Source organism: Brachycentrus maculatus, unplaced genomic scaffold, assembly GCF_059751285.1.
Source record: "Brachycentrus maculatus isolate JH-2025_06_01 unplaced genomic scaffold, ASM5975128v1 h1tg000203l, whole genome shotgun sequence".
Lineage (NCBI taxonomy): Eukaryota > Metazoa > Arthropoda > Insecta > Trichoptera > Brachycentridae > Brachycentrus > Brachycentrus maculatus.
In genome coordinates this window covers 112,616-134,776 of record NW_028280954.1, presented here as the reverse complement: position 1 = coordinate 134,776, position 22,161 = coordinate 112,616, and the positions used below count along the sequence as shown (strand labels likewise).

Below are 22,161 nucleotides of genomic sequence, written 5' to 3'. Positions count from 1 at the left end.
ATTACCCGCGACGGGGACAATGTCATCTGTCCATCTTTTTTGGGGTCGGCATATTATCTTCTCGGTGTCCCGCCGCAGACTCTGGATGCCGTCTGTCCTTTCCTTGTCTCGCAACATGATACACCTAATTTTATTTCTCGGGCTTTGTCTCCGTAGACCGCTGCGCACATCTCACTTATTACGTACGGTCCTGAAAAATCCTCCGCGAGGAGTTTGGTGTAGCGATGCGTGCCGTCTAATATTACCGGCACCCTAAGGGGGTTCTTCGGCGTCCATATTCTGTAGACGCGTTCCCATTCTAATGAAGCCTCGTTTGTCCGAATGAGTAATCTTCTTCCTTAGTCAGGAATTCCGGGCCTCGGAACCACGTCCCTTCGGGTGACAAGTCTCTCGTACCAATGGTACCCATCTCCACTCGCGCGCCATTTAACTCGTCTAATTCTCCCCGTCTATTGGCGACGAAAGTGGAGAATCTGCGTGACTCTGACCTGATCCCGCACAGAACGGTAGTGAAGTCGTTCCAATAGGGGACTCTCTGTATGGCGCATCGGGCTTCACGCCTGCAGCTGGAGCCATGGTATAGCACCTTGCACTTACTACTGGTGAAAGTAGTTTTCTTCCTTGGTGTGTCCATTCCACATACTACGCTTCCGTACGGCACACTGTCTCTGAAGCGTCGCTAAACAAATGTAACCACGACAGCATCCGGGGATTGCGCAATTTGATCCCTCGTTTTGAGCAATCCTTGCTTTATTGTGCCGACAAGGGCAGCCAACCCGCGGTCCGTGGAGCATTTCACACATTTTTCTTTAAGTGTACATAAAACCACCAAAAGAACATTCCATCATGCATAGTTCTTATCATATCCAATATATACACACCCACACATACACACACACACACACACACACACACACACACACTCACACACTCACACACACTCAAACACACATATATATATATATATATATATATATATATATACATATAAATATATATTTCATGTTTCCTTTGATTAATAAAATAAATTTTGTTTGACGGCCTGGTATGAAATCTGATTTCTAAAATCTGGCCCGGCGGCTGAAAAGGTTGGCCACCAATGTTCTAAGATTTATGCAACGGCATCGGAAAACACATGTAGCTCTACCTGCTGGCCTTTGCTGGCCACGCGCTGCCTCTCTGCGTGTTCTTCCCGCCCGATGTGGGACCGCCAAACCTCTTGCAATAACATCCGCGGGCGTATCGGGCTCCCGACCAACCCGAGCGGGTCGAATATTCCCATGACCTCGCTCAGCAGTTCCCGTTTTGTTGGCCTTCCTGCCGGGACCTCCCGTGACACTGCAAATTTGAATCGAATTCACCGGGTCCCAGAACTCAGGTCTGTGGTTGAGGTTTCGCTGATTATTTCTCGTGCTTTCCTCTCAATTCCTCGGTAATTGTCTCCAGGACTGCGGGATCATTGCTCGCCCAGTTCGCGAGCCACGATCCACGATCCACGGCATCTGCCGTAAAGACCACGATCTCGTGGTCTTTACGGCAGATGCCGTAAAGACCACGAGATCGTGGTCTTCTGCGACCCGGTTCCGCACATACCGGGCGCTGCTCGGTGAACACGCAGCGCCAAACGTCATAGACGTCATCGCCATCTCCCAAATTTTTTCGTCGGGACTTACGCCAGAGGAACAGCTGCGCTCCCTGGTCCTCCTTCCTTATTTTAATTTGGAGAAACATCTCCTTTATGTCCACCGCCAGCGCGACCTTTCCCTCGCGAAATCTCATTATGTTTCCCATAAGCGAGGAAAGCAGATCAGGTCCATTAGTCAACATGCTGTTCAATGATGCCCCGTTACAGCGGCTGGCGGCGTCAAACACAATGCGTATCTTGTCGGGCTTGTTTGCGTTGGTTACTGCGAAGTGGGGAAGGTAATATCGCCCACTCAAAGTGTCTTCTCTTTCGGCCGTTGTCAATTCCCGCGCGTACCCCTTGTTGAGATTTTTCTAAATCTTCATTCGGTAGGCCCCGGTGAATTTATTATCCTTGCTGAACTTCTTCTCCAAACTTAAGAACCGGTTCAGCGCAATACGGCGATTATTCTTCAAACACAGCCCGCCTTCCTTCCATAGAAGCCCCGTTTCGTACCGCCCCTCAGGTAGGAAACGGGTCGTAGCTTTCATAACCTCTACGGCCTGCGCCTCCTGGCGCGATATTTTTCCTGCAGCGCATATTCCCAGCGCATCCACAGCAAAATTCCGCTTGACTAGCTCTTCCAGTTTCTGGTCCGCACTTAACGCCATCAATGTGTTGACGCAAGTCTGTCGGGTTCGCCCCTCATGAACGACCGTTCCCAAGGCCATCTCTGAGGCGATATAATTCCCGCAATTACGCGCCTCTCCTGTCACTATAAGAGAGGCGTTGTCCTGACCGATTAGTAATTGCGGGCGCACATGCTGCACCCTACCATCTATACTTGCCACTGGCTGTGGCGGTAGGTGCAGCTTCCGAATGGTGTTTGCGCGGAGCGAGAATGACCCACTCGCGGTCCCGCGCACCTCCAGTGTCACTTTCCTCGAAGTTGCGTCGGTAACGCACACCCCCTGGCTTCGCAATGTCGTTGGCAATCTTCGAGTCTAGACTCGAGCAAGGTTGATCCCTCGTCGAGCAATGCGTAGACGTCCGCTTGTCCTCGCGAACTGCTTGAGGTGACGGGGATCACCACCGGCTCCTCACGAGCATGCGTACTCGTCACTAATTTAAAAACTCGGGAACTTTGTCCCATGTCGAGGTTTCTATCACTTGTACTCGCGGCACATTCGCGAGCGGTCTGTCGCCCCCGGTGCCGGCGGCAGCGGGCGTATCCCGCTGTTATCTAGAGCTCTAATATCGGAGTTGGATCGAGCTTCGCGTACTTCGGTTCGATCTCTCGTATGTAGTGTCTTGTGGTGCGTTCGGCGGCACCGATTGATTCCGCACTTCTTTGCATTCTTACAATTTCCAAACCGGTGAGTGTTTAAACAGTCTAGGTATTCCTGGCACAATTGTAACAAATGCCCCTGTCCGCACAAAACTAATCGACGGTTTATTTAAGAAAAATAAAGTTACTATTTAAAAATTTTATTGTCTTTCAATGTATCACTTTCAACATCCAATATTAAATTTTATTTTGTTTGGAGGATTATCCGTGTTGGAAATATCCACCCACTCGTCATCCTGAGAAACATCGGTACTTGAAATACTAGAGGATTAGATTCATGGAACTATCACTATATACTTCAATATAAAATCATCTTCACTTTCACTCGATCCATTTTAATGCGGATAGAAAAAATTGTTATACTCTTAACACCGTTTGAAAATGGAACAGGAACAAACTTAAATGCTAGCAAGCAACTGGCGGGACAGAATTACACAATATCCCGTATTTTATTATTCAAACAGCACAACGGTACATATAGCCAACCCATACATACATGCCTAATGATACCATATACTTAACATATCGCCACACTAGTTCTCATAACTGCGTAATGTATAAGTGCATAGGGAGTCTGTGTTTGTACCTAAAGGGCATTAACGAGATTTCTGTTCCATACGAAGTGGGGTCGCGGACAAGGGTGTTCCTTTGCAATCTGTTTGTGCTCTGCGCGTTGAAGGTGAATTTCGAAAAGCATTGTTTAATTGTGTCGATTTTCCGGCGATGGTGAATTTTCTTTATGTTTTGGCAGTGGTGTGTATTGAATATGATTTTAATAGCGCTATTTTGAAGAGTCTGTATTTGGATTGGTGTATGATAGCGGAAGTGTACACTATTTTGTGTAGTGCGCTCGCAGGTCTGAAGGTGGGCGACAGGGCCCAGGAGCTTCTTCTCCCGGGAGAGTTGAGGGCGGGGTCGCGTGTCTCGTGATAGTGTCGGCGCGTCTTTGTGGTACGAATCTGTCAACGGCGTATTGTGTCGCAAATGTGAACTCGGCCATCCGGAGGTACGTGTATGTGCCCAGGTACGCGAGCGAGTTCATTTGGTCCTCGAACGTGTCCCAGTCTGCAGCAGAGTAGTCGTACCTCGGCGCGAAGGGGGGCGCCTCATCGTTCCCGACAGCGTGATCACTATCGGCCTGACGAGAGGGCCTTCCGTGCCTCGAGCACGGCCAGTTCCGGTACTTTCTGAACGAGTGCAATGTCAAGGGTGCTCGCGTTGTCTAGGCGTAGGCGGGGCGACGACGTGATTGAACAGAGTGCGACCGTTGGTGTTTGCACGATAATTATTCCAATGGCTGTGTTATGACCACCTTCTTCGTGCTGCACGAACTGAGATTTGTACTTGGTGAGTGCTACTTTGCAGTAGATTCGCACTTTTATCTTGAGAAGGCCCATGTCGGTGGCCTGGCTGAAGTACGGGAGGGGCCTTCGCGCCTGGTGGTCATGCGCAACACCTTCAGGGGCTCGAAACCCTGTTTCTTCAGGGATTCGGCGATGTCCGCTGTAGCCACCTCAGGGAGACCCCCGATGACCACCTTCTTCGTCCTGGCCTCGTCGCTCGTAAAGGTACGGAAGGAAACCTCAGTCTCCCTCAGCGCCTTGACCAGTCGGTGGTGGTCCTCCATGTTATTGCAGTGACTGCTGCGGTCACCTGTTCGCTTCTTGGCGGGCGGGGACGTGATGTCGGGTCCTTCGCAGACTTCGGGCAGGGTGCCGAAGCGGTCGGTGGTCATCGTGGGCGGTGGTGATGGCGCCTGGTGGGCCCTCTTCTCGGTTGTTGCCTGGCTCGGGCCGGGGGTCGCGGGGGTGGTGGTGGAGTCTATGGTATCCGCTGGTGTCCACAGCGGGATGGCGTTCTGCTCGATTTCATCATTTCGAGCAATGGTGATGGAGCCTTTTCCCGACGTTATTTGTTCATAAAGCACTACGAACTCGTACGGTACGACGTACGAGTGATTGTCCCGTGTGGTTAGCACGCCTTGGTGCGTCGGCTCCATGACGAGCGGGGGGGGAGACGGCTCCAGGCCGGCCGCGGGGCCGGCGGGGGATGGGCACTTATCCGACACTGAGAAGTCCGTGATTTTAATTCGTAGGCGAAAGTTAAAAATAAAATGAAACGGCAAGTATTTGGTCCTAAAAAGGACCGTTTTTTATTTGAGATCGGTGGTGAGCCGACTCAAAACACTGAGGTTGCGCACACGGCACTGCGCACACTAGGAGCGTACTACGGAACGGACGTCCGTACGCGCTCGCTAACAAACGAGCTAATCGTGTGAATGATTTATTTTGAAAATAGTACACATATTTATATCCATACGGAGCTAATCCGCCGAGCTGGTCCCCCTATTGCCCTATCCTGGTCCCCCTACCCCCCTGTTCCCGTTGGCCCCAGCGTAAGTAGTGGGAGCCACGCCCCCTTTCCCCGCTCAGTCTGGCGGGTTTCAATATGGGGACGGCTGCTCGGACGGAGTCGCTCGGTATTTTGTTCCATACAACACATATAAATTTTCTATAAATCTATCTTAAAACTAAATCATGCCTATCGCGAGGGCTGTTCCTCTGTGGCAATACAAATCATTTGTTAGGAACAGCCTCTCGCTTATAAGTCGAGTACATTTACAATAATATCCAACTATTTTTATAAATGTGGTCCTTTTGTGGACCTCATTTTCATCTGGTCCGTTACATTCTGGCTTTCTTTCATGTCAGCAGAATGAATTCCAACTTCTTTTTTAGATTGCCAAACTTGCAATAGTAAATCGCCTTTTCTTTTGAAAATAGATTCGCCTTTCTTCAGTTCAATCATTTGCAATGATTTAGGTAGACCCCTTGTGGGGCGCCAAACCTCACACTTTGAACTGTAGATAGATGCGGTGTGTCTTCTGCAGCGCTTCGCTTCTGGGGCGTAACTCCCAGAAGTTCTGAAGTCCTGCGGCGAGGTGAGAATATTTACAAGTAAATATTCTAAATCCGATTCTGATGCGTAGGTCGAGGTGTGTACTGGTTCGTAGTCCGTGGTCGTAGCGATGAGTCAAGTCCAGGGGGGAGAATCCAGTAGAGTAGCGAAGGGTAGAGCGAGCGGAGAAATAAAACACCAAGTTCGGTCGTCCAGGATGGAATGAATTTATTTCAGAAAAGATACACATATTTATACCCATACGGAGCTAATCTGCCGGGCTAGTCCCCCTATTGCCTACGTGCGCGGCCCCCACCACTTTTCTGCTGGGTTCCCGTTGGCCCCAGCGTAAGTAGTGGGAGCCACGCCCCCTTTCCCCGCTCAGTCTGGCGGGTTTCAATATGGGGACAGCTGCTCGGACAGAGTCGCTCCGTTTTATATCGCTTATAATACAAATATTCTATATCTATCTTAAAATTAAATTATATTTATTGCGAGGGCTGTTCCATTGTGGCAACGCCAATCATTTACTTAGGAACAGCCTCTCGCTTACAATTGGTACATTTACATTTATAACACTTAAGACTATTGCAAATGTGGTCCTTTTTCGGACCTCATTTCGTCTGGTCCGTTACAACACTTAAGACTATTGCAAATGTGGTCCTTTTTCGGACCTCAATTCGTCTGGTCCGTTACACCCCTGTTTTTTCTTGCAATTTTCGACACTGTTGTAGTAATTGTCCATATAAAGATGATGCCATAAATTAGTATGGTAGTGCTGGAACGGAGAAGGGGGGTCGGAAGGTTCGCAGGAACGTCTCCGAGAGTAGCGCGATTTACGCTCCTTCATCCTCGACAAGCGCCATCAGTTCGTCCACCTTGCCACGCACACTGCGCGCGTTCCAGCATATCAACCTGAGCACCGGTTCAGCCATTGAGGGCGCGCATTATGCCCAGCGCTCTGGCTTCATGTTGTTGGAGAATCTAGGGAAAAAGCGGATCATGCATCTGGCGGCGTGGTTGCAGTTGGCACTGCTGTGGCCGAATCCCTGGCAGCGGTAGCACTGGGTGCCGTGCTGTGCGAACTGCGACTTATACTTCGTAAGTGCTACTTTGCAGTAGCACACGAAGCGCACCTTGATCTTAAGTAGGCCCATGTCGGTGGTCTGGCTGAAGTACGCAAGGTACAGGGAGGAGCCCTCGCGCCTGGTGGTCATGCGCGACACCTTCAGGGGCTCGAAACCCTGTTCCTTCAGGGATTCTGCGATGTCCGCGGTGGCCACCTCAGGGAGACCCCTGATGACCACCTTCTTGGTCCTGGCCTCGTCGCTTGTAAACGTGTGGAAGGAGACCTCGGTCTCCTTCAGCGCCTTGACCAGCTGGTGGTGGTCCTCCATTGAGTTGCAGTGCACCGCTGCTGTCTTCCCGCCGGAGTATGTGAAGGTGAAAGGTCCTTTTACGGACGTTTTCACCTTTTCCGTGAGCGCTAGGTGGGTGGCGGTCGGTGGCACCTTCATAACGACCGGCGGGATGCGTCCTGGGCAGACTGCGCGCGGTGCTGCGGGGGGAGCAGGGCTTCGCTTCTTGGCGGGCGGGGATGCGATGTCAGGTCCTTCACGTACTTCGGGTAGGGTGCCGAAGCGGTTGGTGGTCACAGTGGGCGGTGGTGATGGCGCCTGGTGGGCCCTCTTCTTGGTTGGCAGTTTCGGAAACTGCCAATCCATAGATTCGGTGGTGGTGGATGCCTGGCTCGGGCCAGGGATCGCGGCGGTGGTGGTGGAGTCGTGGACAGCGGCCGGAGTCCACAGCGGGATGGCGCTCTGCTCGATTTCCTCGTTACGAGCGATGGTTATCGAGCCTTTACCCGACGTAATTTGCTCGTAGAGCACGATGAACTCGTACGGTACGACGTACGAGTTATTGTCATGTAAGGTGAGCACGCCCTGGTGCGTCGGCTCCATGACGAGCGGGGGGGGAGACGGCTCCAGGCCGGCCGCGGGACCGGCGGGGGATGGGCACTTGTCCGACACTGAGAAGTCCGTGATTATAATTCGTATGGCAAAAGTTAAGGTGAAATGAAGCGGCAAGTATTTGGTTTTAAAAAGGACCGTTTTTTATTTGAGATCGGTGGTGAGCCGACTCAAACCACTGAGGATGCGCACACGGCACTGCGCACACTAGGAGCGTACTACGGAACGGACGTCCGTACGCGCTCGCTAACAAACGAGAATCCTACGTTGTACGCGACGCGGCGACTAGGCAATCGCGCCGCAGCACAAAGTACTGTAGATGCCGCAGGTGCTGGCGTCAGCGCAGAGCGGCCGGGCAAGTCTCAGCCCGCGGCCGCGCTCGACGGTGGATCTACCCGCGTAGAGATCCACCGAAAGCCCAGAGATCCCTTGCGATCGCCGGCGAAGGCGGTACGTATCACCGGCAGTCGCAACCTGCACGCAGCAGGCAACCGGGTGGTAAGTCCGGTATCGCTCCGTCGGGTCGTCGCGGCGGCTCCGTTGTCGTCCAGTCCGGGTGCAGTCAGCTCCAAAGTAAATCCGAGTCCAAGTCCAGGGGGTAGCGGCGGTCGAATGTTCCTGAGGGGCGATGAGTCCGGGCGGGCAGCGAAGTCGGGAAGAAGCGGGGCGTAGAGAAGAAAACGCAGCGGTAGTCGGTCGAAATCTGATTTATTTACTTGAATACACCCCTATATATACCCGCTCTGGGTGCCTCGCCGTAGCGCCGCCCGGCCGTGCCTGACCAATCGCGGAGGGGGGTATGTCCGCCAATCACGGCGTAGAGGGAGCGAGGGCATTCGCGTACCGTCTCCCTCTAGCACGTATAAGGACATCCCCACTCCGCTACTTCGGCGCAGTCGAGCGCGCACCGCAGAGCAGTATACACATTACAATATATTCAGTCTTATAGATATCTTAAAAATAGCTTAATCTAACCTAGAGCTATTTCTCTCCTCGGTATGGGCAAAGACCACCCCCGAAAGCGACACATTTCAGTCTTTATTGAGGGGGTAGTACATTGCTAACACATACCGAGGTCCCTAAGCTAATTAAATTCTATTTCTAATCTATGTTTTCTTTACGTCGGCTACATACGTACTATTAACAAAAGGTGCGCCCTCTATATACCCGGCCGTGATCGCGTGCCACCCGACAGTGGGAATGCACGGCCAATCAGCGGCCGGGGGAAAGAGACAGCCATATTGCTGTCTCCCTCTATAGGGCACCGGACGGGCTCTATTTCCATACCGTACCGGTGCTTTACAAAACAATGGATTATATTTTTAACTATTCCTTAAAGTAACTTAACCTAGCCTAGAGCTATATTCTCCTCGGTATGGGCAAAGACCACCCCCGAAAGAGACACATTACAGTCTTTATTGAGGGGGCGGTGCATTGCGTACACATACCGAGGTCCCTAAGCTAATTAAATATTTTTTCCTTATCCTAAACATACAAATACAGTGCCGAAGCCATACGATACATCTACATTTCCAAAGGCCCTTCTTCGGGCCGCGGCCTGACGGGCAATCGCCTCGCCCGCCGGACGCCCAGAGTTCCTTTTCTGGGCCGCCGCACGGGGTGTGCGATGACGTCGCTTACAGTGGGTTTGGTGGATTTGGTGGATTTTGACTTGGAATGATCTTCTTCTCAGGAATGATTTGAGTAGTCCGTACAGTTGGGGGTTAATGTCTGTTTTGAGTAGTTTGTATAGTAGACCGAAGTGCCAGACCCTATCGAAGGCTTTGTTCCGGTGTTGAGTCTTTTCCTGAATCCGTCTGACTTCTACCCTCAGTAGTCGGTGTTGGGTGGAGTGGTGTGCTCGAAAACCGTGTTGTTGGTAGGGGAGTGTGTCGATGTGGTCTATTTGATCGGTGAGTCTGTTGTCTTCTCGAATATCTTGCCGACATTGGATATGAGACTGATGGGTCGGTGGTTGTCGGCAAATTTAGGGTCTTTTCCTGGTTTTGGGAAGAGAATGACGTCGGCATTTTTGCGTACTGCGCACTAAAAACTTGCGTACTACGCACACTGTAGGAGAGTTATACGGAACGGACGTCCGTACGCGCTCGCTTACAAACGAGAATCTACGGAACGGACGTCTATACGCGCTCGCTTACAAACGAGAACTTCTTCTATCTGCAGTATGCGGAGAAATTATGAAAAACCCACAAAAACTAGCCGATTAATGTATCAATCTTTCTAAAGTGCACCGTAGGGGCTACGGTCACATACCGTGCCGGGTGCCGAGATATATTAAAAACACTTATACATTGATATTATTACATATACAATATTCCATATTCTAAGATTATTGCTACCTGCGACACATGAATCTTCTACCAGGGCTACACAAAGTCATCAAATCTTTCACAATAGCCCTTCTCGGGGTCTTGCCCGCTGGGCGCCCAGAGGTCCTTTTCGGGCCGTTACCTGGGGCTTGCGACTCGTCCGTAAACCCCTCCCCCCCTTGCAGCTGGTCTGCACCCGAAGTCTCCGGAACTGGTCGCGCGCTTCTCGTATCACGGTGATCTTCGTGGCCGGTCTGGTGTACACCTCCTGGGGATCTTGTCCTCTTTGTTGATTTCCATTAGTCGGCGCCACTCTGGCACGTGACGAAGCCGACGGGATCAAAGATGCTCATGGTTGCGCTTAACATCTCTCGCTTGGTGGGTTTCTCTGGGATCGAGGCCATCTCGGTCCCGTATTGGAAGAGAAACATGTCATTCCTGGGATTCTTTACTATACCCAGGACGCGTTCAAGTTTATACATTTCATTGATTCTAAGTTAGCAGTGAAGTTACTTAGGTGTATGATGTTACTCAGGAAGTGAATTTACTTGTTTATTCTTATATCTATGTACAAACTTACATCTCTATCTAATACTTACATTGCGCCTAGGAAGGCAACACCCTTAACTTAATATTACACTTAACTAACTTATGATTAAGTAGCGTCTGTGGGCCGGCTCGTCGGGGGGGGCGGCAGGTCCGAGTGTGTTGGTGATATGATAATGTAGTGGGAGTCTGTATTTGTACCTAAAGGGCATCAATAAAGCATCCGTTCCGTACGAACCGAGGTTGCGAACGAGAGGATTTCTTTGGTGTTTATTTGTGTTTGCTTTTTGCGCGTTAAGTGAAAGTTTCAAAAAGCATTGTTTAATTGTGTCGATTTTCCGGCGATCGTGTATTTTCTGAATGTTTTGACGGTGGTGTGTATTGTAAATGATTTTAACAGCGCGATTTTGTAGAGTCTGAAGTTTGATGTATTTGGATTTGTGTATGTGTATAAAAGTTTTTTATTATGTGTAGAGAGTGCGCTCGTAAGTCTGAAGATGGGCGACAGTGCTCCGAAGGCGGCCGCCGCCTTCTGTCGGACGTACGCTACGTGTCTGCTCCAGGTGAGTGGAGTCGAGGTACTTGACCTCTTTCTGCCACTTGACTTCGACTCCGCTGACTCGGATCTTGGCCGACGGCGTCGCCCTCTTCCTCTGCTGCGTGAACAGAATGGTCTCGGTCTTCGACTCGTTCAGCTTCAGCCTCCACCGGCGATAGTAAGTTGCCAGTTCGGTGAGTCCGCTCTGGAGGTGACGCGCCGCCAAGTCGGCAAACCGGGACGTCACGTTGAGGGCGGTGTCATCGGCAAAGATGGCCTTCGAGCAGTTCTGCAACGTGGGTATGTCGTGGGTGTAGATATTGAAGAGGTGTGGACCGACGAGACTTGCTTGGGGTACGCCCATGGGAATCGGTCTGTAAGTGGAATGCGCGTCTCTCACCGCGACCTTGAAGCTCCTGCCCATCAAGTACGAGTGAAGTATGTCGATGGGATATTTTGGTATGTCGATGGTGATGAGTTTGAACATGAGTCCGTCGATCCACACGGTATCGAACGCCTTCGCTAGATCCAGGAGCGCCATGGCAGTGCTCTTGTTCCAATTGAAGCCGAGCGACACGTGCTGGACTACTCGGGTGAGCTGCTGGACCGTGCCGTGCCGGGTGCGGAAACCGAACTGCTCGTCGGGGATCGTCTCCTTCTCGTCGGTGTGCGCCGTGAGGCGGACGAGGATGATTTTCTCCAGCACCTTGCTGATGCTGGAGAGTAGGCTGATGGGGCGGTAGCTGGAAGGGTCGCAGGGATCTTTGGAGAGTTTGAGGAAGGGGAGAACTCTGGCTCTTTACCACTCGCGCGGAAAGTAGCCGAGGATGAGGCACGCATTCAGGATCTTGATCTTGGACGATGGACCGCTGCGGTAAGTGTTTGAGTGTCACGTTCATCACGCCGTCGTCGCCCGGCGCCTTGAGTGGTTTCAGTCGTCTGATGATGCGCTTGATCTCTCCGGGGGTGGTTAGCCGACGGGACTCGCTGTCTTCGTCGGTAGCTTCCGTCTCCCTGAAGAGACGGAGCGCCTCGGACACCGCGTCGTCCGTCTGCCGCTCACCGAGGCCCTGTGTCAGAAAGTAGGTATTTTCAAAGTTGTCCGCCAAGGCTTCCGCTTTTCCCTCGTCTTCCGACACCTGATCGCTTTTGATATTCTCCAGAGAGAATTGTCCTCCGGTCACAGGCTTCGGAGCTTCGAAGGATGGCTGAATGAATTTCCCGCTGAAATGAGTTGACCATGCCGGCGAGGGTGGGGTCGCGTGATAGAGTCGGTGCATTCTGTTTTTGTCTGTGATGATTGTTTAATTTTGAACGACTCCGCGCGTCTTTGAGGTATGGATCTGTCTACGGCGTATTGTGTCGCAAATGTGAACTCGGCCACCCGTAGGTCCACCTCTCGGGTCAAGTTGTATGTGCCCAGGTACGCGAGCGAATTCCTTTGATCCTCGAACATGTCCCAGTCTGCGGGAGAATAGTGGTACCTCGGCGTGAAGGGGGGGTGCCTCATCGTTCCCGACGGCGTGATCACTATCGGCCTGACGAGAGGGCGTAGGGAGGAGGACGACGGTGTAATCGTGTGTTTCCATGTGATTGAACAGAGTGCGACCGTCCCACCGGGAGCAGATTGTCATCATTATCGCAAGTGAGTTTGTATCGGTTGTAAGCGGAAACGATTGTACGCCAGGTACAGGGAGGAGCCTTCGCATCTGGTGGTCATGCGCGACTCCTTCGGGGGCTCAAATCCCTGCTCCTTCAGGGATTCGGCCATGTCTTTGGTAGCCACCTCGGGGAGACTCCCGATGACCACCCATTGAAAGCCATTTCTAAATCCAAATTGCTCGGCTGATCACACTGTTGGGATATTCTCTTCAGTACGATTTTCAGAAAAGACTTCATCACATGACTCATCGAGCTTATTGTTCTGTGTTCTTCGCATTTTTTAGCGTTAGCTTTTTTCGGTATAGTGATGAAGTAGGATTTCAACCAATCCTCCGATATGTTACCGCTTTCATACACTTTGTTAAACAGCAATGTAACCTTTTTGAGTGCATTTCCTTCGATCAACTTCAGAATCTCTCCATGGATGTTGTCTGGACCTGGTGATTTCCCGTTTTTTATCTGTTTGATTGCATACACAACTTCATCTTGTAAGATCTCGGGGCCGTCCAGTGCTACAACAACGCCATGTCTCTCGTTACGTGTATCCGTGTACAGCTCTTCGACATATGTTTCCCATAGCATCTTCTTTCCCATAGATCCCTTGCGATTACCGGCAGCCGCAACGTGTATATGCTGTCTCTGGATGCCTCACCGCTGCGTCGCCGGCTGCGCCCGACCAATCCCAGAGGGGGGTATGTCCACCAATCACGGCGTAGAGGGAGTAATCCCGCACGACACGCATTGTTGCGTACGCAATTTCGGTAAGTTCACTTCTTTCGCGTTCGACGCCCAATGCGTCAGCCGGAAGCCTCTCTTCAGGAGTATCGAACTGACATTCTTCAGCAGTTGAATTCCTTCTTCGACTGAATCCACCGCATCGAGGTAGTCATCCATGTAAAATTTCTCTTTTATGGCTGCCCTCGCCACAGGCATATCGCAGCCATGCCTCTCCGCTATCTCGTTTTGCACGAACTGCGCTGCTGGGCGAAAAAATGCTCCAAAGGTCATGGAGGTCATCATCATTTCTCGAGGTTCATCCTCTGGCCTTTCCCGCCAAAGAAATCTCTGGGCCTGTTGATCTTTTGGTCTTATTTTGATCCTTAAAAACATCTCCTGGATGTCCGCCGCGAGCGCGACTTTGCCTTCGCGGAACGTTATCACATTACCGATCAGTGATTGCAGCAGGTCAGGTCCCGTGAGGAGTACATCATTCAAAGACACGCCATTATGGCGGCTAGCCGCATCAAACACTATTCGGATCTTACCTGGTTTGTTGATATTGGTGACCGCGAAATGCGGCAGATACCACGTCCGGCTTGCAGATATATGACTTTTCAACGGTGTCGACTCCCTGGCGTACCTTTTCATCTTCTTTTCGACGCTGATCAAGCGGTTCAGAGCGCTTTGCCGGTTGTTCGGGAGCCGAATAACGTCATCTTTCCATAAAAGGCCGGTCTCCCACCTCCCTGACTCTAAGGGGCGAGTTGTTGCCTTCATTAGCTCGATTGCGCGCGTTTCATCGCGGGATATCGGGATAAAAAGATATAAATATATTTTTAAACACAAAATCCCTTCTTCGGGCCGCAGTGTGGCGGGCAGCCGTCTCGCCCGCCGAGCGCCCAGAGTTTCTTTTCTGGGCCGCCGCACGGGGTATGCGATGACGTCGCTTACAACCATAGCGGACTTGAGAGCCAAATACTTTATTCAGCGGCCGAGAAGTGCCACCAAGATCGCACGGAAGTGCAAGATCTGTGAGACGGCTTGATTAATGAAGAAGCGATTATATAGCGATATTTGGGATAGTATGATTGGGATAGTCTCCCCTGTGAAATGAAAGTGTTAGTCTAAAATATTCTACCACCTCTAAATGTACTCGTGCAAAGGAAGTCTAAAAAGTCTAGTAAAATGTGAGTTTCTAGAAAATAATTCCTTCGCTGGATCACTTTGTATGTCAATGTTTAACCTAATTTTATACGCGCATTGTAAATTATATAAAATTACCTACAAATTGCATACGAAAATTTCATTCGAAGCTGAAATAATTTCTGTAATTTGCGATTCACCAAATGCGGATCTGTAAAGTGGCCGCTCGCGTCACTCGCGGTGACGTGTTCCCATTTTGACAAAACCTAACTAGATTTTTTTTAGAAAAGTTCTAATAGATATGTCTAATAATCTGTCGAGCCTGGCTATTTTGTTTCCATTAAGATACACGTACTCGCACATTAGTACGGAGATTACAAATCGGAAAGAACTGCGACACGACGGCGGAGATGCATAATTGGCATAAGGACCGCTATACTGGAAACCACAGACTAACTAATTTATAAACTGTTATCGAGTAGGGAAAATACCGACCTCAAATAGAGGCTCCTCGAAGCCGAAATTATAGTCTCCACTGAATAGCGAGTCCATTTTCCAGTTCGAAATCGAGGCAGACGGCGAGAACAGCGCTACAATGCGGACGGCGAGATCTGTCAGTACAAAGATTATATACTAGTAAAGATTGATATCTCAGTCAAATTAGTATGGTAAATGATTATACATGTTGAAAAAAATCAAGAAAATTAAATATTCTCACTATTCACACTAAAAAATAACCTACGCAGAAAAATCAGCTGATCGATGCACTCGACAGCCTTATAGAGACAAAAAGGAAGAAGAAGTTCAAATGTCAAAATCAAAATAACCTAAAAATGCCATGGACATGAAACTCTGTAAGATGCGTTTCGTCATTTTCCCGCCTTTTCAGGAAAATGGCAAAATACGCATTTTACAGAGTTTTATGTTAATGACATATTTAGGCTATATTGATTTTGACATTATTCAATGAAATTGAAAAATGAAAAAATCATTTCGCTGGTAAAAAGGTTTATTATATCCATACTTTGTCTGAACCAGAAGGTGAACCAATCACACACTCGAGTTGTTAGAAGAACTCTTAGTTCTCTCAAAAACTCCGCATTTTCAATTTGTGATAAAACTAACTCATTAAATAAATAACCTTCTGGATCAATTACAATATTACAGGAATATATAAAATTATTATTGTACTTAAAATTACACACTCAAACGCCCTAGGGGCGCTTGTGCACTACACGGAATTTTACTGTTCGGCAGTCCGGTTATTGCAAATAAAAATGATTTAGCTTTAGTGATCGAGTTCATACGCACCATGATCGTGCACCGATCGAGCGCACCGATCCGGAGAAAGATGGACAAGTGCACAAGCCAATCATCGGTTTTTTCATGCTAACCTGACTGCCGGACAGTAAAATTCTGTGTAGTGCTCAAACCCTCAAACTAGGTCCCAAAAAGCTTTCTTGTTTATAACTAATGTGCATTACTTACGAAAGTGCTTAAGGCATTACCAAATATTGTATTTATGTTTCTTATCAATAAAAAAATCTTGTTCAATACATATATCAAATTGTAAAGTCACCAGGAATACTGAAGAGTTTTCTTGGACCTATATATTATAGAAATGTACTTTTAGATATAAATAAATAAGATCGGCCTCATTTAACAATTTTAAAATAACATAGTGGTACCCTGATCATATACAGTAACTATAGGCTTAAGGCCAAATAAAATAAATTTCTTTGTAGTTAGTATAATACCCTTCAGATCTGCATGTTTAGCACCAATCAGAAGAATAGCCGCCCGAAGGGACTGTCTTGCCGCTCTGTACTCTGATAACGGGACTAAATTCTAGAACGGATATAAAGATCCGTAACACCGTGATGGAGCTTCAACAAGACGGGAAACTGTTGGCGGAATTAATAATTAATCCGCAATATAAAATGGTAATACATCCCACTTGCCGTCTGAGGACATGGAGGCAGTTCAGGAGGTCTGTGAAGCGAGCAAGCACCGAGGGATGGATGTTCTGGCGCCGCTGGCTCAAAGAATACCTTCCCACGTTGGCTCGATGCGAGAGACCATCTGGCCGTCGTCGTCTACATCTGTCTAATCCACAAGCACTAAACCCGGAAACCCCTACCCACTAACCTACCCACTTTTAAACTGTCCAATTAAATTCATATTTATAACTAGGATATATCCCCCCCACCCCTGCCCTCCAGCGCACCGACCGAAAGTTACTAATAAAACGCCCAAGGATTGTCACCAATGCTACTCGCCCGACACCCTCTATATCTTCAACTGCCAAAACCCAAATAAACAGCCCACAAAAGGACCATTTCACCCGGATAATCAACCACCACCACACACTCAACACACGGCCTCTACCCACTGTTACCAACCCCCCCCTCCCCCTCCCAGGAGCCGACCAAAATGCAACCAAACATCCAAAATAGAACGGCAAGTTGCCACATCTTCCACCAAAAAAGGACCAACACCCGGCACCTCCCCAATCAACGATGTGTTTGGGGAGCCATTTCTAGTCACTGTTGAAAAACGACACCTGCTACAGAGACTGCGACAGTGAACCCTCACTACCACCATCAGATCCGACATCACACCCATCAGCATTAGAGGAGATATAAAAATAGCCCACACCTTAACATCCGAAAACATCCTGGTCCACCAGCTATTTCCACCAGAGAGAATCAAAGTCCAGACCTCAACAATAGACAAATTTCGAGCTACCACTAAAATACTAGAAATAAAATAAAATAACTCCACTCCTTAACACGTTCATTGCTGACACCGCGTGAGACGCGTTGACGGTTGACGTGACCGCCACGCTCTCAACGCACCAGACGCGTTTGTTTGAATAAATCTTAAACTAAGAAGCGCAGGTGACTTTTGAGATGTGTTTAGCCTCAGCCTGAGGTGACCTGTCATTATTAGTCATTCCTAGTTCAACCCTCACTCGGATAAGTCACGTAGCGCGTTTTTATTGTTTTAGTGCGAAAAGCAGCGTTTACACGAAAAGCCATTGTGGGGCGCCAAACCTCACACTTTGAACTGTAGATAGATGCGGTGTGTCTTCTGCAGCGCTTCGCTTCTGGGGCGTAACTCCCAGAAGTTCTGAAGTCCTGCAGCGAGAGGTGAGAATATTTACAAGTAAATATTCTAAAATCCGATTCCGATGCGTAGGTCGAGGTGTGTACTGGTTCGTAGTCCGTGGTCGTAGCGATGAGTCAAGTCCAGGGGGGAGAATCCAGTAGAGTAGCGAAGGGTAGAGCGAGCGGAGAAATAAAACACCAAGTTCGGTCGTCCAGGATGGAATGAATTTATTTCAGAAAAGATACACATATTTATACCCATACGGAGCTAATCTGCCGGGCTAGTCCCCCTATTGCCTACGTGCGCGGCCCCCACCACTTTTCTGCTGGGTTCCCGTTGGCCCCAGCGTAAGTAGTGGGAGCCACGCCCCCTTTCCCCGCTCAGTCTGGCGGGTTTCAATATGGGGACAGCTGCTCGGACAGAGTCGCTCCGTTTTATATCGCTTATAATACAAATATTCTATATCTATCTTAAAATTAAATTATATTTATTGCGAGGGCTGTTCCATTGTGGCAACGCCAATCATTTACTTAGGAACAGCCTCTCGCTTACAATTGGTACATTTACATTATAACACTATTGCAAATGTGGTCCTTTTTCGGACCTCATTTCGTCTGGTCCGTTACACTCCCCCCGATGCCGCGTCGCGAAGTCGTCGGGGCATCTTTTTCTTCTGTAGGACCATCAGCGGGGGGATCACTCCGCAGCAGTGGGATGAGTCGTACAGCGGGGCGCACGTACTCTCCGGTTGCCGTGGTAACTCGCGCCGTCCGGACCTGGCCATCCGCTGCAAGGCGCGTTCCTGTTATTCTTCCCTTGGGCCAGTGGTTGCGCGGTGAGGCTGGGTCGGCGATGACGACCACGTCGCCGACCTGTAGTGGTTCCGCCCGCTCGAGCCACTTCCGCCTCTGCGACATCGTTGGAAGGAACTCGCCCAGCCAGCGTCTCCAAAATTAGTCTGCTAGCTGCTGGGCTATCCTCCACTGCTTCCTTAGACACACCGTCTCGGCGTCCTTCGGGTAGAAGGCTAGGTGTGCTCGTTCGCCTGCAGATCCGATCAGAAAGTGGTTCGGCGTCAGCGGGGTCTCATCTTTTGGGTCCACTGACACATGACTCAGTGGACGGCTATTCACGCTGAACTCCGCTTCCGCGAACGCTGTCTGCAATGTTTCTTCCCTCGGGGCCTGTTCCCGAAGTACGGCCGTTAGTGCCACTTTCACTGAGCGCACTAACCGCTCCCATGCACCACCCATATGTGGTGAGGACGGTGGAATGAATTCCCACCGTATCTGCATGTTGGCCAGTTCTGCATGTAGTCTGGAGTTGGCGTGGAGGTCCGCTATTGCCTCCCGCATCTCCTTATCGGCGCCGTGGAAGTTCGTCCCGTTGTCGGAGTGTATCACCCTCGGCTGGCCCCTTCTGGCGGTCATCCTCCTTATGGCCTGGATAGCCGCGTCACTCGTCAGGGACGATGCCAGCTCGAGGTGCACCGCTCTCGTTGTCATGCACGTGAACAACACTCCGTACCTTTTCTCCCGGCGCCGCCCAATTGTTACCCACATCGGACCAAAATAGTCGAGCCCGCAATGTGTGAATGCTCTCATGTGGCTGGCGACTCTCGCCGGCGGTATCTGTCCCATCTGCGGGATGTTGGCCCGCCCTCGGCGCAATTTGCATGTCACGCACTTATGACCAATGCTTCTCAGGACTCCCCTCAGCTTTATGACGTAGAAGTTTTGCCGAACGTCGCTGAGGACTCTCTCTATCCCAGGGTGTCCTGCCCTCTTGTGATAGTCCTCCAAGAGGAGTTTTTTGTAGTAGTGGGTGCCGTCCAGAATTACCGGCACCCTCTGGCCTTCTGTGGCCCCTATGTATTGAAGACGCGTTCCCATTTTGATCACGTCCCGCTTGTCCATGTGGGGAACCAATTTGTAGAGGCGGCTGCGCGCCGTCAGCCGCTCCCCCCGTGCCAGGCTGTCCCTGTCGCCGCCGAACGCGTCCGCTTGCGACTGACGTACCCACCGGAGCTCAGCATTTTCCAGCTCCTCGGCCGTCAGTTCGCCTACTTCGCGGACGTCTCCTTGTCGGCGGCTCTTCCTTATGAAACGTAGCATCCATGCTGTCGCTCGTATCAGCCGGCTCCATGACGAGAATCTCTGAGGTACCGGCAGTGCCTCGTTTCCCGCGACGGACATCATCAAGACGTCCGCCTTTTTCTCTAATATCTTGTCGTCAGGTGTGTGGGTCGGTTCTCTTTCCCGAGGCCAGCAATCCTCTTCCTGGTTTAGGAACGTCGGGCCCCGGAACCACGTTCCTTCTGGCGACAAGTCGATGGGCGGACCGTCCCTCGTGCCGATGTCCGCCGGGTTTAATTGGGTCGGCACCCATCTCCACTCCGTGGCATTCGTTAGCTCGTCGATCTCCCCGAGTCTGTTCGCCACGAAAGTGGAGAATCTTCGCGGCTCCGACCTTATCCAGCATAGGACTGTCGTGGAATCAGTCCAGTAATACGTTTTTTGCACGGCGCACTGGGTCTCGCGCCTGATGGTGGCCGCCAATCTGGCCGCCATGAGCGCGCCCTGTAGTTCGAGCCGTGGAATGGACACCACCTTCAGTGGTGTCACTTTGCACTTACTACTTATAAAGGTAGTCTTGTGCCCCTCATTGGTGCATTCGGTTATGTATGCCACCGCGCAGCACGCCGTTTCGGATGCGTCGCTGAACAGATGCAATTGTCTACGGTTTCGTCGGTCGACGACCGAGCATCTGGGTATCGCGCAATTCACCCCTTTGACTTGCGCGACCCAATTTTGCCACCTCGCTTTGTGGTCTTCCCGTATCCGCTCATCCCAGTTGGTGTGTGTCCTCCACACGTCCTGCAAGAGTATCTTCGAGCGGATAATCAGGCATCCGAGGAAGCCGACAGGATCGAAGATCCGCATCACCGCGCTCAGCAATCCCCTTTTTGTGGGCCAATCCTCTTCATTTTGGCTGAGCGGGTCTTCAAACTTCCATGCTATACCTAGCACCCTCCCGGTGTATTCGCCACTAATATCCGTCGTTGTGTGGGCTTCTTTGATGCTTATAGGTGTGGCTGACGCGGCGCGCGCTTCCTTCGGCACTGAACGGAGAACCCCGTGTCCGTTACTCGCCCAATTCATCAGGCGGAAGCCGCCCCTCCGGAGCACCTCGGATATTTCCCGGACCATCTTCTCTGCGGTAGCGGCATCTTCCACCGCGTCCAAGTAGTCGTCCATGTAAAATTTCGACTTGCACGCCGCCACCGCTTCCGGGAACTCCTTCTGGCTCCTGTCAGCCACTGCATTGCGCACGTACTGCGCGCTGCTCGGTGAGCACGCGGCTCCAAACGTCATCGATGTCATCTTGAATGTTCGTGGTGCCTCCTCGGGCCTCTTTCTCCTCAAATAGAGTTGCGAGCGTTGATCCTCTTCCCTTATTTTTATTTGGAGGAACATTTCGCATATATCTGCCGCGAGCGCTATTTTTCCCTCTCGGAACCGGAAAATGTTGCCCAATAGCGAAGACAACAGATCCGGTCCCGCCATTAATTTGTCGTTGAGGGACGTGCCTTTGTATTGGCTCGCGGCGTCGAAAACCACCCTAATCTTGGTGGGTTTTTTAGGGTTTACCACCGCAAAGTGCGGCAAGTACCACTGCCTGGGTACTCTAACAGCCGCTTCACTTGCGGGAACCTCCGTAGCGTACCCTTTCTGAAGGTATGCTTCCATCTTTTCATGATAGGCTGCGGCAAGCTCTTTATTTCCTCTTAGCTTCCGTTCTACGCCTTCTAGGCGGCTCAAAGCGTGTTGCCTGTTATCGGGCAACCACACGCCTTCTTCTTTCCACAGCAGTCCCGTCTCCCAATGGCCATCTGGTAGGGGTCTCGATGTGGCTTGCATAATTGCCTATCTTCACGCACGGCGCCAGTTACTCCTAAGGAGTCCACTGCGAAATTATATTTATTGCGAGGGCTGTTTCTTTGTGGCAACGCCAATCATTTACTTAGGAACAGCCTCTCGCTTACAATTGGTACATTTACATTTATAACACTTAAGACTATTGCAAATGTGGTCCTTTTTCGGACCTCAATTCGTCTGGTCCGTTACAGCCATATTCACACGGGTCGAAATATATGCAATTCTTTTCGTTTTTATTTTTAAATTTTTGTTTGTTTGGGTGAAATAACTTTAGATTGACAATAGTTTAGTGAGTATTATCAATAGTTAAGTGAAATTCTTATTTTTATTTGT

At 50.2% G+C, this 22,161-nt stretch overlaps 3 protein-coding genes across 3 annotated transcripts; all 3 read right to left on the bottom strand.

The window, feature by feature from the left end:
• Positions 1 to 6,076: 6,076 nt before the first annotated feature.
• Positions 6,077 to 7,856, bottom strand: LOC148307225 (uncharacterized). Its single transcript, XM_088263782.1, has one exon. It carries the CDS (start codon positions 7,829 to 7,831, stop codon positions 6,818 to 6,820), a length of 1,014 nt encoding a protein of 337 aa, XP_088119908.1. The 5' UTR covers positions 7,832 to 7,856; the 3' UTR covers positions 6,077 to 6,817.
• A 5,765-nt stretch (positions 7,857 to 13,621) lies between these two features.
• Positions 13,622 to 14,413, bottom strand: LOC148307224 (uncharacterized). Its single transcript, XM_088263810.1, has one exon. It carries the CDS (start codon positions 14,411 to 14,413, stop codon positions 13,622 to 13,624), a length of 792 nt encoding a protein of 263 aa, XP_088119936.1.
• A 4,430-nt stretch (positions 14,414 to 18,843) lies between these two features.
• LOC148307223 (uncharacterized) lies at positions 18,844 to 21,810 on the bottom strand. The gene has a single exon (XM_088263809.1). The coding sequence runs from the start codon at positions 21,808 to 21,810 to the stop codon at positions 18,844 to 18,846; it is 2,967 nt and encodes a 988-aa protein (XP_088119935.1).
• Positions 21,811 to 22,161: the final 351 nt, after the last annotated feature.